We start from the raw sequence: 16,259 nt of genomic DNA on the forward strand, positions 1-16,259 counted from the left end.
AAATGGGAGACGAGTGCGACAGCTGTATTAGCAAAGGTGTTAACGTCAAATACTACCACGTGGACGGATTTGAATGGTAGATAAGGGTATTTTGACAGCCTGTGAGGTTCTTGACGTGGTAGTCTCCATAACGTGTATTAAATTTAAAGGCTTTAGCCGATTAATTTGTTATTACAAAAAGCTGTTTTTAGTTTGGATTCGGAGAAATGGGCAAATAACATCTCCATGCGCAGTTGCATAAGATTTGTAATACATTCCCCAAACATAAAATTAGAAACAAAAGATATATACATATACATAATGCATATATACATTGATTTTCAGATAAAGAAAGACTGAATTACTAAGATAGTTTTTTTGAGCTGTCATTTATAATTAACTATTAGAACTTTATAAATACACCGAGTTTAATTTAAATGCAAAATTCCCATTCTAGATTTAAATGAAAAAAGTTCGTTATAAAATACAACTAAAATCTATTAAATTGTGATTATTAATTTGATCAACTGATTATTTTTAAAATAAACAAAAAAATAGTGGTTGTAGTCGATCTGATTTGAAATACCACGATACATTCAACACGCATATAGTCAAAAACCAGCTTTAAGTTTTAAGAGATGGGCCGTAGAAAATAACATTCTCTTCACTCCCTTTTTTCAGAAAAAAAAAAAATTAAACAACGCTAAAATCATTTTTATGTACTGTATCATTTTTCTAATCGTTATGTTTTGACGTTTTGAAACTGAATGAAGAATAAATCTCATATAGTCCTACTATATTTCTGCATAATAGTGTATACTGGTATGCCCCCCCAAAAAAAATGTTAACCAGCTAACAATTTAAAGCTTCTTTTTCTGTTCATCTATTTTGCTGACTCCTCAGCATCATGAGGCACGAGCGTGTAACTTGTGCATACTCTATACGCAAATACATTGAACAGTAATTAATTGGCCGTTCTAGAAGAAGTCATTACGCGTTTCAATATTCGATTAAAAAAAATAGTTTATATGATAGTATTTGTAAGATAAAACAAATTCATCATATAGGGGGGATTTATTTAGGGGAGGTTCCCTTTGTACTTGAAGGATTTTGAGATAAACAAAGTAATTGATACCGTGTGATGATCGTCTTACTTTTGGGAGGTCCCTACCTTCGTTTTCTGTGGGTACCACAAAGCCATACGTATTTACTTACGAACAGTGTACAATTATATGAATAGCTAGGTGTACGTATGGATATATACGGAGCACTTGAGTAGTTTAGTCGTGTTTAGCAAGGCAAGGTACGGCTCTACGAGACTACGATGCGTACGAACCACGTCCTTACAGTCCATTATTGCCTTTTACATCTGTAGGGCCCACTCCTCCCTTGTTTCTTTGTCCTTTACCTTTTACTTTATTTTGAAAAACTCTCTTCTTCTTTAATATTTTTTTAAAAAAATTCATCGAAATTTATTTAACAAAAACCTGAAATCTGGTATACTGTCTACAGAAATTATTTGGTTTTGTGTGTTACAGAAATTATTTATAGTGGGTGGGATGCAAGAAAACTAATATATATATATATATATATATAAATTATATGTATAAATATATTCCGCACACCAGAAAACACACGTTTCTTTCTTTTTTTTACTATTACAATATTTTTGGCATAATTAAAGAAGATAGTGGAGCTGAAAAGAATGTGGGTAGATAACTAGGGTAAATTCACCTCCGTTAAATGAATTTTGATTTCTGTTGAAAGTGATCTACGATGTAGCTGAATTTTGTGGATCATGTGTAAGTGTGGGTACTTGTTATTAAAACTCAAAAGAAAGTAAGAAAAAATAAGCTACTTACGTCACGTGTCAGAAGTTCCACAGAGTAATAGGATTCGAAGCAATCCACTTATCTCTGCGCCTCTGCCTCTACGATTTAATTTGGACACGTGAAAAAACTTTCATCCTTCTCTAGTTATGTACGTGAAGAAAAGTATGAAGAGTAGACTGTAAAGGCAATTAATATGGTTGCGATATTTTACCATAAGTTATAAAAATTGAATAAAATTATGGCCAACTTGACATTTAAATTAACAACTTTTAGTTAAAAGAAAAAACTAATTTGCATACGGTATTTGTACTAATTATAACGGTCGATCGTTCATTTTTTGGGGACATCAGTCCGAAGCCAAGTACGCACGTGCATGGCAAATGAAACAAGTACGTTCGGTAACAGCAAAATCGATGGTAGAACTACAAACGAAAGCTATGCTTAAAAATATTACTTTTTTTTGTGTGCACAAGGTGTGACAATTAAAAGAAAAAGAAAGGTATCTTTAAAATTCATTAGTAACTGGGATCGTATACCAATAATACATATAATAGGAGTATAGGACTTTAAATTCGAGAGTGGTTATGTTTTCGTCACTTTAATAAAAAGTCGAGCTGAATATATTACATATTCAAAAAAAATTGTGGCCGACGATCCAAATTTACAAAGGGGCCAGTACATTACTTGCGGATGGCAAATGAGAGAAGAAGAAATACTTACTCCAATAATAAAGAGGAGTCAAAGAAAAGGCAAAGGAGTCTCACGTGCGGATGTGATATTGCGTAGTCGGCACGGAAAGCGACAAACAAAAAAAACATCGTGTGAAAAAGGAGAGTGGAAATCACGCGCTATCCGTACTAGCCTTTTTTATCCACGACTGTCTTTTCATATCTTGCCACGCGCGCATTTCTTTTTTTTTTTTCTCACCACGATTTATGTTATACTTATTGATGCTGTCCTAATATTTTTTTATTTTTTATTTTTTTATCAATGACATTTCTCTCAGTAGGCCGTCTCAATTCTATACGTGACCTTATTAGCCCACTGACTCATTTATTGTGGTTTGCTATACCTTGTCAGATCAACTAAAAAAAAAGGTCTTAAAATTCTTGAAATTGGAAATAATTTAGACCCGATTGCCTGTAGAATATAGTACTTATAGTATTGAAAGTTACATAGAAAGTATAAAATAATAAAATTACAACATCAAAAAATATTACAACCAATCACATCAATAAAAAAATATTCTATGATATTTCCCATATTTTGTTTTTAGGTGACAAGGGAAAAAAATATCCATCGGGAAACAAGATTAATAAGTGGTTTACAAAACAACTTAAGGTATTGAAATGAATGTTTTACGGAGGGAACCATCATCAATACGAACATATAAAATAATTGTAAGTCGTAACTATTGTGGTTTCGTCTGATTAGCCATGTGTAATTAATTTTGTTATAAGCCAAGAAAATTATGGTATCAGAGCCATGGTGAGAGAGCCAGTACTTGTTCGTAATTCCGAATTGATACTTGCAAACAATTCGTTCGTCAGAAAATTACAAACGAATCTTTTATAAGAACTTTATCTTTTGGATGTCTACTGCTGAAATCAATTATTTACTTGTTCGTACGGCAATGGCATGCACAAATATGAAAATGACAAACCAATAATTAAGCATAATAATTTCAAAACTGAATTTGGATTTATTTCAGCAATTTCAAAAGAAAAAGGTATAATTTTGTTATCTTTCATAACACTCTACAAGGAGGCGTATAAAAACATAATTCTATGATAGTGATAGTCTTCGTAAATAATTGCTATTAACTGTCCATATTGAGGCGGACGTTCGCCACACAAATTATATATATAATATAATTTCCTATACTAGGAAAGGAAATGAATTTACAAACAGAAAATAAATACATAATATAAAATATCGAAAGTAATTTAATTAGCATTACTTAGCCTTTTAATCAAACAGATCTTGTGACGAACTTCGAGGTTATCGTGCCGTGAATTGGACCATATCTTATCCACCCCAAGACTTAAGAGTCCACTTTCTTTTGAATATTCCCCATCTACTGTGACGGGACTTGCAAATTTTGTGGCAATAATCGATCAAAAATTCCCAGTGTGGCGTCAGCTATCTGAGCAACATAACGGGCCTTTATAATTGAAGCCCATGATCTATATTAAAACCCAAGCATGATTAGTCTAGTATCTTAACAGTCTTTTTTTCCCTCCTTAATGGGTGATTTGAGAAGTAAATGAATCAGTTATACTGATTTGACAAATTCTGGAGGGATTCAATCGATTTACAAGAGAATTGTTTGATCACCGTCTCTCAGATGTTGTGTAGCAGAAGAGCTTTGTTTCCCTCGATTTCAGGAAGAATTTTTGTAGCTCAACCCATAAATCGATTCCGCCATGTTCTGATAGTTGTTGGTGCATTGACTTGAGTTAGAGAAAATCGAGATAAACGAAGAATGCCATAGTAATTTTCTTGAGGAGAAATGGTGGAGTTATGGCATCGATGAATCAACCGTGATGTAGTATGTGACGAAAGCTTCGCTTAGAAAATCGAAATAAATCTATAAAAATAATGGAGAAGAAGGCGAAGGAAATTTCGAATACGGCTCTGGTGTTTTTAGCGTTATATAAGACTTTTCTTTTTCTGCTGGAGAGGAATATAATAACAACACCAAGAGATAAGCAGAGGAAGTGAAATTATGGGTTTGAAGGGGATTTTAGGTTTCGAATACGGAATAGTTCAGGCGCCGTTAGGGCCAGATATCTCCGGACCAGAGCTTGTAGCCGCCGTCGCTAATGCCGGAGGGATCGGTCTTCTCAGATGTCCTGATTGGGTAATTGCAACACTCTTTTTGTTTTTTTCTCTCCTGTATGATTCGATCATTTCACGGTCTTCGTATTGTTCAATTTTTCGATGATTTGAATCAATCAGGAGTGTCCTGATTACTTGAGAGAGCTTATAAGGAAGACAAAGACATTGACAGACAAACCATTTGGGATCGGTGTTGTTCTTGCGTTTCCTCATGAGCTGAACATAAAGGCAATCTTAGAAGAGAAGGTCGCTGTGTTGCAGCTTTATTGGGGTGAATGTTCAAAGGAGCTTGTGGATGATGCTCACCGTGCCGGAGTCAAAGTTGTTCCTCAGGTAAAGTTTTCCACTAAATTTGCAGAGATTCATGGGCCTAAGTTATAAAGAGTTTGGTTTCTTGATTTGATTTATCAGCAGGTTCACCTATACCCCTTAGTTATATATTATTACGAGGATTTTGTCTTATTTCTTAGTGATTTGCGTAGGTGGGGAGTGTGGAAGAAGCTAGAAAGGCCGTTGCTGTAGGAGTAGACGCCATTATCGTCCAAGGGAATGAAGCAGGAGGGCATGTAATTGGCAAGGTAAGCCTAATTGTTACCTGTATAATCCTTAGTTTAAATGTTTGATACATCAAAAAAGTTTATTTTCTTTTCTTTCAAGGATGCTCTATTTTCGTTGTTGCCAAGAGTGGTTGATTTGGTTGGGGAATGCGGTATTCCTGTCATCGCTGCTGGAGGAATCGTGGATGCACGTGGTTATGTTGCAGCCTTGTCACTTGGTGCTCAAGGGGTTAGTCTAGGCACAAGGTGTGCTCTTCCTTCCACATGTTCTCAAGTTTGACTGCTTGAATGAGTTTTTGTCGGGGCTGAGCTTTGTTTTCTTAGGTTTGTGGCGACTCATGAGAGCTACGCACACCCTATATACAAGAGGATGTTGGTGGAATATGAAAAAACCGAATACACAGATATCTTTGGAAGAGCAAGGTGGCCTGGTGCGCCACAACGTGTTCTGGAGACACCATTCTTCGACGACTGGAGATCCCTCTCGGCTGATGAGAATGAAGTTAACCAGCCTATTATTGGACGTTCCACCATACATGGCGTCGTAAGTTTCATTTTCATATATAAAGTCCAATTTCCTCCAAATATTGTGGTCTCGCACTGATGAATAAGGGAAGCTCACTGCAGGAAAAGGAGATAAGAAGATTTGCAGGAACAGTACCAAACATGACAACGACGGGGGACTTGGAGAGTATGGCGATGTATGCAGGCCAAAGCGTAGGCCTCATCAAAGAGATTTTACCGGCTGGAGAGGTAGTGAAAAATCTTGTGGAAGCAGCTCAGCTTCTGATCCTCCAAAAGTTCAAAAATGCTACATGATGCCCTCAAATCATGATTAAAAAAAAAAACTTTACTGCTTTTTTGGAATTGATATGAGATTAGTCTCATCAAATATAATAAGGTACCCCTTCCGGATATCTTTTGTAAAAAGTTGTTTTCATCATGTGTATTACTCGTTATGGTATTGAATCATCATGTCTGTTGCGATTACGGTTTTATCCACACAGCTTGATTTCGTATAGAGTTTCTAAGTGAATCCCTGATCAGTTATGCCCGTGAGGCGTGACCTTATAATGTTCAAGGAAACCTCATGCTTGCTGCCTTCATATGTTCATAGCTTTTGTCTATCAAAAGTTACATTTCGGTTTATAAGTAGGTGTGTATATGTGTAAAACGTTCCCGAATCATAACAGGCAACTTGGTACTCCTAATATACACATTATCCTTCTAGATAAAAAAAAAAGCAAGAAGAAGAGTGACTCCGATTCTTCCCATATTTTAAGCAAACATATGTTTATGATAAATTATTCAAGCACAACACATTTAAAAACCAATCTACTTAACAATCCAAATAACTTAGTCCAGCATTGATAGATAGGTAAATTATCTTTCGAATGGATCTTGTCTTGTGCAGACGACGACGAGTCAAGCAACCACCACCACCGCCACGGTTACTTCATCGATTCTCGTGCAGTTTCTACATCGCTCGAGTGCTGATTTGCCACTTGATGATCCTCACAGGTAGCTAGAGATGAAGAGATTTGATTTGCAAGTCCGGTCGGATTTAACTTGATCCTTTTATTCTCTGCAAAACCCTTAATAAACTGATTTTGACCCTTGAGACTCAAGCATCCCGTATCCTCATTAGCAACGACGAGACTAGGGTTTTTTGGTATAATTTCTGAACTCTGAGTCTGACCCACGAGCATGAAGCATCCCGTATCCTCATCGAAGGATCTTCTAACTATAGCAATGCGATCAGAATCCTTACCAAGCTCAGCCTTGTACAAGTCATTGTACCTTATGTAGATAATTGCATTTTTGGCATTGAGTGCGTCATCTATGGCCACTTTCACAATCTCCAACTTGTTGGAGAGACCACAGTCCCTACCGGTGGTGGTGGCAACAGCAAGTTCCAAATATAGACGAATCCAGTCATTGTCTTGCAGCTCTGATTCCTTCACCTTTGACCAAAAAGGCAAAACATATATCACCACTACATTGTATGTTGATCAAATGATGCCAATTGTGTGTCTGAATCTGAATCTTACCAGGTAACATTTTTCAAAAGGATTCTCTGGCGGCCACTCAGGCAAGCTAGTACCCATATACATGACTCTTTTGCTATGGCTTGTTTCCCCTTAATACAAATATTATTAAATCAGCAATTAAGTTGAGATAGATGATTTCGTTGTATACAAAGGAAAAATAATTGAAAAGATATTTCACCTCGGATTCTTGCAATCTTGCACGTCAGAATAAATTTACCACCCTCTTCTTCTGATACTCTAGTCTGAAAAGTTTGAAGCGAAGAGCCAGCAGCTATTGCATCCAATGTTATGTAGTAAGAGCCAACAGGAGAACCTATTGAGAGAATGTATTTCTTTACGCGAATGAGTTGAAACTTTGTACCCTGAAATCAGGAAGAGAGATATTGATTGTAGAAGCATAGTATACAGAGCATGTGGATAATAAATAAAAAAACAAAGAGTTTTAGACCTGCAGCAAATTATAACGATGAAGGCCCATCTTAGCATACAGGAGGACTTTGCCAGGACAAGGAAACCATTTATTACAGATCCTTTCCTGTAGTCCGAGCGTAAAATCACAACCCTTGAGATCGAACACCTATTAGCAGACGCAAATAATCAGAGCTAACAAATCACGATTTTAAAGGATCAATCTCTTAAAAATAAGGAAAACGAAAGACTTACACCGCATTTCTCCAGTCGTTTACGAGAGGCGTCAAGCGCATCACAATAACTCTTACCATCCCGAAATTCAGAGATCATATTATCAAGCGATTTAGGTTTAGGTTTGACGATTTAGGGCGATGATGATTTTTGGTCGATTAGGTTCTCACTCGTCCCCTTATCTATCCGGCCGACTCATTTAATGGGCTTCAGTTGGGCCTTCACAACCCAATATCTCACTCATTTTGAGTGTAATTCATGCTCTAAAACTATGTCTATCAGTGAACAAAGACGGGTTCATCAAAATATAATATTATTTTTTTTGTTTTTTTTTAAATTCGAAAATTATTATTTTGGACCAATTAGGATGTATCACGTGTAAAAAGACTGTCTCTCCAGGTTCGTCGAGAAGAACCCGGATCATGAACCTTTACCATTTTTCTTATCTTTTTATTGTATTTCGTTTTAAAATCTCTGCCACAAACTCTTCAAGAACTCCTGATGGACATGCTCTAAGTATGATGATGCAGCATAATAGATAATATAGTAGATAATGGTGTTTAGGTTTTGACCACATATATTGAGTTTAGGAACCTTTTTAATGCCAACTCTTCCAAGATGAACACGTATTTTTAGTATATTAACTACACAAAATATTTTTATCTTCATTTTCATTTATAAGATTAGTGTATTAAAGTTTCTTGTCGAATTCCTCAATCTTGAGTTCATCTTTTTGTTACCGTCTTAGATCGCTTATAGTATAGGCTTTATAATAGACCCAAGAGATCGCTTATAATATAGGCTTTATAATAGACCCATATACATAATGGACTCTTCAACAGGCCTTAAACCTCACTGGATGCGAGCATCATATCACTCTTTGTTTTTGTTTTCCTGTATGATTCGATCATTTCACAGTCATCGTATTGTTCAGTTTTGTTGGGTGAAAATTCCCACACTGATTTTATTAATATTTTTTGATGATTTGAATTAATCAAGAGTGTCCTAATTACTTGAGAGAGCTAATAAAGAAAAAGACATTGACAGACAAATCATTTGGGATCGGTGTTGTTCTTGCGTTTCCACATGACCAGAACATAAAGGCAATCTTAGAAGAGAAGGTCGATGTGTTGCAGCTTTATTGGGGTGAATGTTCAAAGGAGCTTGGAATCATCTATGAATCAAGTGAAGGTGCAGCAGCGATTCCAGCAGATCCAAGTTTAAGGATCTTGAGGAGTGTTCCATAACAAGGGTTTAGCAATTCGGGGTCTAAAGACAGACATAAAGAAGAAGCGTGAGAGAATTATGGCAGTGTCACTTTATAGCCTTAAAACCGTGACTTAACATAGAAGATGATGCAAGGAGACACAGGAATGTGATTCACCTCTTACCATACGTCCATAACAGGCAACTTAGTACTCCTACTATACACATTATCCTTCTAGATAAAAAAAAAAAGCAAGAAGAAGAGTGACTCCGATTCTTCCCATATTTTAAGCAAACATATGTTTATGATTAATTATTCAAGCACAACACATTTAAAAACCAATCTACTTAACAATCCAAATAACTTAGTCCAGCATTGATAGATAGGTAAATTATCTTTCGAATGGATCTTGTCTTGTGCAGACGACGACGAGTCAAGCAACCACCACCACCGCCACGGTTACTTCATCGATTCTCATGCAGTTTCTACATCGCTCGAGTGCTGATTTGCCACTTGATGATCCTCACAGGTAGCTAGAGATGAAGAGATTTGATTTGCAAGTCCGGTCGGATTTAACTTGATCCTTTTATTCTCTGCAAAACCCTTAATAAACTGATTTTGACCCTTGAGACTCAAGCATCCCGTATCCTCATTAGCAACGACGAGACTAGGGTTTTTTGGTATAATTTCTGAACTCTGAGTCTGACCCACGAGCATGAAGCATCCCGTATCCTCATCGAAGGATCTTCTAACTATAGCAATGCGATCAGAATCCTTACCAAGCTCAGCCTTGTACAAGTCATTGTACCTTATGTAGATAATTGCATTTTTGGCATTGAGTGCGTCATCTATGGCCACTTTCACAATCTCCAACTTGTTGGAGAGACCACAGTCCCTACCGGTGGTGGTGGCAACAGCAAGTTCCAAATATAGACGAATCCAGTCATTGTCTTGCAGCTCTGATTCCTTCACCTTTGACCAAAAAGGCAAAACATATATCACCACTACATTGTATGTTGATCAAATGATGCCAATTGTGTGTCTGAATCTGAATCTTACCAGGTAACATTTTTCAAAAGGATTCTCTGGCGGCCACTCAGGCAAGCTAGTACCCATATACATGACTCTTTTGCTATGGCTTGTTTCCCCTTAATACAAATATTATTAAATCAGCAATTAAGTTGAGATAGATGATTTCGTTGTATACAAAGGAAAAATAATTGAAAAGATATTTGACCTTGGATTCTTGCAATCTTGCACGTCAGAATAAATTTACCACCCTCTTCTTCTGATACTCTAGTCTGAAAAGTTTGAAGCGAAGAGCCAGCAGCTATTGCATATAATGTTATGTAGTAAGAGCCAACAGGAGAACCTATTGAGAGAATGTATTTCTTTACGCGAATGAGTTGAAACTTTGTACCCTGAAATCAGGAAGAAAAAATTTGATTGTAGAAGCATAGTATACAGAGCATGTGGATAATAAAAAAAAAAAAACAAAGAATTAGACCTGCAGCAAATTATAACGATGAAGGCCCATCTTAGCATACAGGAGGACTTTGCCAGGACAAGGAGACCATTTATTACAGATCCTTTCCTGTAGTCCGAGCGTATTATCACAACCCTTGAGATCGAACATCTATTAGCAGACGCAAATAATCAGAGCTAACAAATCACGATTTTAATGGATCAATCTCTTAAAAATAAGGAAAATGAAAGAATTACACCGCATTTCTCCAGTCGTTTACGAGAGGCGTCAAGCGCATCAGAATAACTCTTAGCATCCCGAAATTCAGAGATCATATTATCAAGCGATTTAGGTTTAGGTTTCGATTTAGGGCGATGATGATTTTTGGTCGATTAGGTTCTCACTCGTCACCTTATCTATCCGACCGACTCATTTTATGGGCTTCAGTTGGGCCTTCACAACCCAATATCTCAATCATTTTGGGCCGATTCTCTTTCATTGTTCCGGCGAACCTAAAGTTTCAATTTCCCTTATACGATGGAGTCTAGAAATTCTCGAGAAATCGTGAGTTTTGCCACAAATTGTATGAAATTAGAATATTCCGGCCCGGAAATGAAATTTAACTACCCGGCGGTTCGGTATATTCTGAATTTTATTTCGATTAACCCGGTTTATAGTCTTGGTTTAATAGATCCGGTTTGTAAATGTAAATATACACCGAAAATTGGATTATCTGGATTTAATCCGCAGGGAATGGTTTGCAGAAGGTTGAATTGATGAAGACGAGAGCCTCTTCATCAGAAGAGACCTCAAGGTCCATCGACACAAACGAAATCTTCACAGACTCAAAGGAAAAAGGTAAGCCATTGCAGCAATGTAATCGATAAAACCGGAGTTTGTTGGCTTTGTGTTGTGTTTTGACTGTTGGTATTGGTACAGTGTGAGAACAAGTCGACTGTACTTGTTTATGGAGGAGGAGCCATTGTTGCTGTTTGATTATCTTCCATTGTTGTTGGTGCCATCAACTCTGTTCAGCTGGTAACAACACAGTATTTAAAAAAGAAAAAAACATTTGAGATCAGAGAATTTTTAATGGGTTTGACTCAAATGCTTCTTGTTTGTGTTTGAGTGTAGCTTCCAAAAGTTATGGAACTTGTTGGTCTCTGGTACACAGGATGGTTCGTCTACAGATTCTCTTCAATTCAAGGTAACAAAACTGCGACGAACTTAATTATAATCAATGGAAGCATCAAAGATCTGATCATGAATCAAAATCTCTCTTCTTGTCGTTTCAGTCAAGCAGAACGGAATTGGCTGAGGATATTGATTCCTTGAAGAAGAAGATTGCAGGGACCGAATAGATTCATTTTTTATTTTTATCAAAAAAAAACCAGCTTTCTTTCTGAGGTTTTTCCTGTAATATCATGAATGATTATGCAATGTCTCTGTTTCAACAATGTATCTGATGCATTCTGAAACTATTATCTTAGATCCGCAGCATTGAAATCAATTGGTTTCCGAAATAGATAGCTAAAGAAAAAGATGGTCAAACAGGCTTGAAAAGCCTAAACACACACACACATACACACATATATATATATGCAAGTGTAAGAAGTATCATCGTTGCTTCACAACCTAAGTCCGACCAAAACATAACTTGTGGTTAAAGGCAATAGAAGTAACATAAGAGAAAAAAGGGTTGAACTCATGGTTTCCTTTGAATGATGGAGAGCTCGGCTCGGAGATGAAGAACATCATTGATGAAGTAAGGAGAATCATTAGCGATGAAAGTCTCCCAGTGGACTTGCAAACAAGTTCTTGTATTCAACACCTTTACCTCTGGAGAAGTCTTACTTTGCTTTGAATTTTTTTAACAAACTCCTCTGTTGGCTTCTCGACCGAGCCCACAGTCAGACTCACAGACCCTCTATCTTGCATCCCAAGAACACAATCCAAAACAGTGAAATGAATCTAGCTGGTCCCTGTTGCAGTGAAGTGAAAGAAAGAACCCTTGTCCTCCTAAGTGAAACTCTCTTAAGAAGTTATCCGACTCGACGGATAGAGTGCCGAGCATTCTTTGCGTTGTAAGTCCAAGTACACCATGCATTGTTGGCGAGGAACCTGGACTTTGATGGGTCTGCATCTGTAGGCTCGTTCTTAAACAAAACCGGTGGTCGGGTTGTTCGAGGGCTAGAATGCATTGTTCTGCTTTGAAAAAACAGAGCTTCAAGGACTAGTTTTTTTTTTTATGCCACACAAGGTTTTAAAGTCGTCTGATGTCAAGATTTTCTTTTAAGTCTTCGACATGTCATTGGAAACGGATGTAGCGAGCGAGATGAGACACGGGGATCTCTTTGCCGTTCTTCTACAACACAACTTCGTATAAACTGGTCTTCAGTCGGAATCTCTAGATCGTCACTCGCTAGAATTGCCTCCATACCTACTAATTAATGGTAAAGCTATCAAATCAAATCCTCTAATGGAAATCTAATCAATCAAAACGCTCCAAAACGTTGAATTAAAATTCAACAAGGGCTTTTTGATGAATGATCAAGAAGAGACGTACGTACTTGGATATATCCTTGTAGCGAGATGCGAGGAATTTTCTTGCAGCATTTTTATTAAAGCTTTACTGAATCAGACATTACCGTAGTCGAAGGAAGATCAAGAAGTAGCAATGCAGAGTCCAATGTCATAGGCATATTTAGCAACAAACTGCTGCAATACTTCATACACGAAGCAACCTCAAACTTGTCTGCAGCCATATTAATTAAAAGATCGAGCAAAGCAAAGAGCGTCGTGACTGAAACTGAATTGATATACATGAATTTCAAAAGCTCCACTACAGCAGCTTCCTCTGCAAACAAATGGAAACTACTTTCACAGAACCCAAAAATAAAATGAAGAAGAAGTTTATCGCTAACTGAGTTAGAGAAATACAACTACCAGAAGCATCTATTTTCAAGGTCAAATGTTTTTGCTCCGACTCAAGCATTCCATTAGAGATTAGCTGTGAGAAAACAGAAATTATAATCAAGATTTCACTAGCATTGTATAAAATCAATTGAGTAGGCTCTCATTAATAATTAGATTATATTTAATTAGATCATTTAGGCGGCAATTCTCTATCGTCTTTAAATCTTCCTTCTGTATGAGGAGTGTTGGTGCTGGATTTCTACCGAAATCCGGCCCATAAAGCCCACACGGGAAAACCATAAAGCCCGTAAAATCAAAGGTTCGACCAAGTCAAAGGCGAAAGAGAAGTAACCCAAGTTCAATGAGCAAGTCAAAAGAGAAAGAACGAGCTAGAGAAAGTGGCCGAGATCTCAGGACACGTGTCATGAAAAGAGAGAAAGCAGGAGATGAAGTTCGGAGCTCGTCCGCGAGCTGAAGGCGTGATAAGTTTAGTCGAAGAAGTCAACAGTAAGTGGGCGGAGTTGACGTTGCTTGGAGCGCAAGTAATGAACTTCGTGAAGATGGATTATAATTATAAAAGAAAGAAGAGAAGTCTTCGCCAGAGAGGAAATGAGAAAAAAGGAGGAGGAACAGAAGAAGGCAATAAACACTTACATAAACCAAATACTTGGTGTGGTTTTCATCGCTCGCAAAAAAGGAGTATACAAACCCTAAGATTAGAAAAAGAAATTAGATTCATACATCTCTTCATAATTGTAATTTCTCTTTCCATACGATCACCACTCCTGTTACCATGTCTTTAGCGGTAAAATCAGGTTTGTAATGTTGAGAGCCTGAGTTGTAGACCGTCGAAATCCTCCATGTCTCTTACAAGCTATTTTTGTTTTTTTTTTCAACGCACATAAAGGCAAAGGGATCTTTAAGTGAGTAAATGTAGAGCTTTATACGTTTAGAAAGTAAAGAGGTTTTATTTAACGTAAGGGGATGGTGAAAAAAGTATATCGTTTTGTGTTATTTTTTATTTACTATTTTTTTGGCTAACCTTTTAGGTGCATTTTGTGAATTTTTGTTTTTTAATAAAAGATAATGATTTTAAAGTGTGAATTAATTGATTCGCTATTTTTAATTTACTGTTGTTATTATTATTTTTATTTTAATTAGGCTCTCCTTTCCAATTGAGATAGATTTTTTTTTTTTTTTAAATCAAAAAATCCTCAATGAAGAGTAAACTCTCTATTTTCTGTTTTTTTTTTGTTCAACAACTCTCTGATTCCCCAAGATTTTACATAATTGTTCAACGGCTAGGATACCACAGCAGTGGTCGGTCACTAATCCAACGGTAGTAAACAAATGACGTACAAAATCACGACATAGCTATGTTAACTTTTCTGCAACCCTTCTATTTCCAGTAATATCATCCTCTTGCTTTCAAAATTCCTTTAGTCTAACGGACAAAATTAAAAAAAAAAGAAATACTTCACAGTTTCTTTCGTCGTCCTCTTGACAAAAAAAAAAAAAAAAAAACAGGGGGAATGACAAAATAAGGGAAGTGAAAGGGAAATTAGTAAGTTCAGTGGCATTGTGAGAAGAAAACCACTACAAATCGGTTTCAAACCACATCATCGTCAACACATCACGAGTCAGGGGTGAAAAAGAGACCGCCGGTTACCTTTCTTGACGGTGCCCGCGACGGAGAAACGGAAGTGGCGGTGACGGCGAAGCTATCCGGTGTTGTTGCGGCGGTGTATAAGCATCTCATTCACTTCTCAAGTAACATTCTCTCATTCTCCATCGATTTCCTTCTCTTTGGTTCCTCTCACGTCTAGGGTTTTAGTGGAGAGGGAGATACATACACTGATACACATATACGTATACGGCTTGGGTCGGGATGTTACAAAGATCCGGTGGGGAGGAAGCTGGAGAGGAAGAAGGAGCTGTCTCCCCTTCCTCCAGTATTGAATCTGTTTGGGATGGCGACAATTATGAATATATGTCAGAAGAGGATGAAATAGGGGAAATAGGGGAAACAGGCTGGATAAAATACCCTAGTAGGACTGGAGCACTCACTCTGCTTCCCTCAGATTACCGTAAGCTTTTGAGAGAGAACGTCACGGAACCTATTGAAGAAAATGAGGCAAGACCGTGTTTATGTATTGAAAGGTTCAGTTTGGTACATGAAACCAATCCTCTCCCTGGCTCATACTTCATGTCTGATTCCTTTGGATATCTTTTTCTTTGGTGGTTAACACGAGGACCTGGAGATGATTACATAGTAGAGGAGAAAAACAGAATAAGATTGAAGCTGGTTGCAGGTCATATTCGAGATCAGTTGACACATTTTATCTGCTGGGCATATACAGTTTGCGATTTGATCAGTTCTTGCAGGGTATTACACGGCTTAGACAAAGAGTTCATCCCACTCTCTCCCATGTTCTTGTGTCAGAATGCTTATGAAAAGACTTATACACAAAATTTGAAAGAGAAGAATAGTGAAGAACACTGTTGCGTTGCTGGTACTGTACTTGAAGGATTGATGTATGCTAAGCTATATGGAATACCTAGAGAAAAACCCGAAGAGCGAGTATTTGATTGCCACATGTCAAAGGAGTTTAATGGAGATGAGGAACGTTACAAGATAAGTGAAATCTTTGAGTATGAGACTTTAGAGTTAGCGTTAATGCGTGTGAATTCAGGATATCCGGTTGCTGCATCATTACTAGTCTTTGAGGGTTGGGATAAGCGTTGGGAACATAATGATCAGCCAACATA

The 16,259-nt window shown here is 37.2% G+C and overlaps 3 protein-coding genes and 2 pseudogenes across 3 annotated transcripts; 2 read left to right on the top strand and 3 right to left on the bottom strand.

Moving 5' to 3' along the window:
- Positions 1-4,369: 4,369 nt before the first annotated feature.
- LOC18012439 (nitronate monooxygenase) lies at positions 4,370-6,199 on the top strand. The gene is made up of 6 exons (XM_006394112.2): positions 4,370-4,674; positions 4,773-4,985; positions 5,135-5,230; positions 5,310-5,455; positions 5,534-5,753; positions 5,837-6,199. Exons 1-6 carry the CDS (start codon positions 4,540-4,542, stop codon positions 6,026-6,028), a joined length of 1,002 nt encoding a protein of 333 aa, XP_006394174.1. The 5' UTR covers positions 4,370-4,539; the 3' UTR covers positions 6,029-6,199.
- A 243-nt stretch (positions 6,200-6,442) lies between these two features.
- On the bottom strand, positions 6,443-8,064 carry LOC18012062 (UPF0725 protein EMB2204). The gene is made up of 5 exons (XM_006394113.2): positions 7,924-8,064; positions 7,709-7,837; positions 7,439-7,622; positions 7,261-7,349; positions 6,443-7,173 (listed from the first exon to the last, which is right to left on the bottom strand). The coding sequence occupies exons 1-5, from the start codon at positions 7,999-8,001 to the stop codon at positions 6,661-6,663; spliced, it is 993 nt and encodes a 330-aa protein (XP_006394175.1). The 5' UTR covers positions 8,002-8,064; the 3' UTR covers positions 6,443-6,660.
- A 1,284-nt stretch (positions 8,065-9,348) lies between these two features.
- On the bottom strand, positions 9,349-10,981 carry LOC112081421 (UPF0725 protein EMB2204-like). Its single transcript, XM_006394118.2, has 5 exons — positions 10,832-10,981; positions 10,617-10,745; positions 10,347-10,530; positions 10,169-10,257; positions 9,349-10,081 (listed from the first exon to the last, which is right to left on the bottom strand). The coding sequence occupies exons 1-5, from the start codon at positions 10,907-10,909 to the stop codon at positions 9,584-9,586; spliced, it is 978 nt and encodes a 325-aa protein (XP_006394180.1). The 5' UTR covers positions 10,910-10,981; the 3' UTR covers positions 9,349-9,583.
- A 130-nt stretch (positions 10,982-11,111) lies between these two features.
- LOC18012063 lies at positions 11,112-11,935 on the top strand (annotated as a pseudogene).
- A 344-nt stretch (positions 11,936-12,279) lies between these two features.
- LOC112083363 lies at positions 12,280-15,249 on the bottom strand (annotated as a pseudogene).
- Between the last annotated feature and the right edge of the window lie 1,010 nt (positions 15,250-16,259).

This window comes from Eutrema salsugineum, unplaced genomic scaffold (assembly GCF_000478725.1).
Source record: "Eutrema salsugineum unplaced genomic scaffold, Eutsalg1_0 scaffold_6, whole genome shotgun sequence".
Lineage (NCBI taxonomy): Eukaryota > Viridiplantae > Streptophyta > Magnoliopsida > Brassicales > Brassicaceae > Eutrema > Eutrema salsugineum.

Bases quoted from the DNA above. Each gene is read 5' to 3' on its own strand.
- LOC18012062 (XM_006394113.2), bottom strand. From the start codon at position 8,001: ATGATCTCTGAATTTCGGGATGGTAAGAGTTATTGTGATGCGCTTGAC. The intron at 7,838-7,923 runs GTAAGTCTTTCG...GTCTGCTAATAG, and splicing joins AACGACTGGAGAAATGCGGT to GTGTTCGATCTCAAGGGTTG. The intron at 7,350-7,438 runs GTGAAATATCTT...ATTTGTATTAAG, and splicing joins CAAGATTGCAAGAATCCGAG to GGGAAACAAGCCATAGCAAA.
- LOC18012439 (XM_006394112.2), top strand. From the start codon at position 4,540: ATGGGTTTGAAGGGGATTTTAGGTTTCGAATACGGAATAGTTCAGGCG. The intron at 4,675-4,772 runs GTAATTGCAACA...TGAATCAATCAG, and splicing joins TTCTCAGATGTCCTGATTGG to GAGTGTCCTGATTACTTGAG. The intron at 5,754-5,836 runs GTAAGTTTCATT...AGCTCACTGCAG, and splicing joins GTTCCACCATACATGGCGTC to GAAAAGGAGATAAGAAGATT.
- LOC112081421 (XM_006394118.2), bottom strand. From the start codon at position 10,909: ATGATCTCTGAATTTCGGGATGCTAAGAGTTATTCTGATGCGCTTGAC. The intron at 10,746-10,831 runs GTAATTCTTTCA...GTCTGCTAATAG, and splicing joins AACGACTGGAGAAATGCGGT to ATGTTCGATCTCAAGGGTTG. The intron at 10,258-10,346 runs GTCAAATATCTT...ATTTGTATTAAG, and splicing joins CAAGATTGCAAGAATCCAAG to GGGAAACAAGCCATAGCAAA.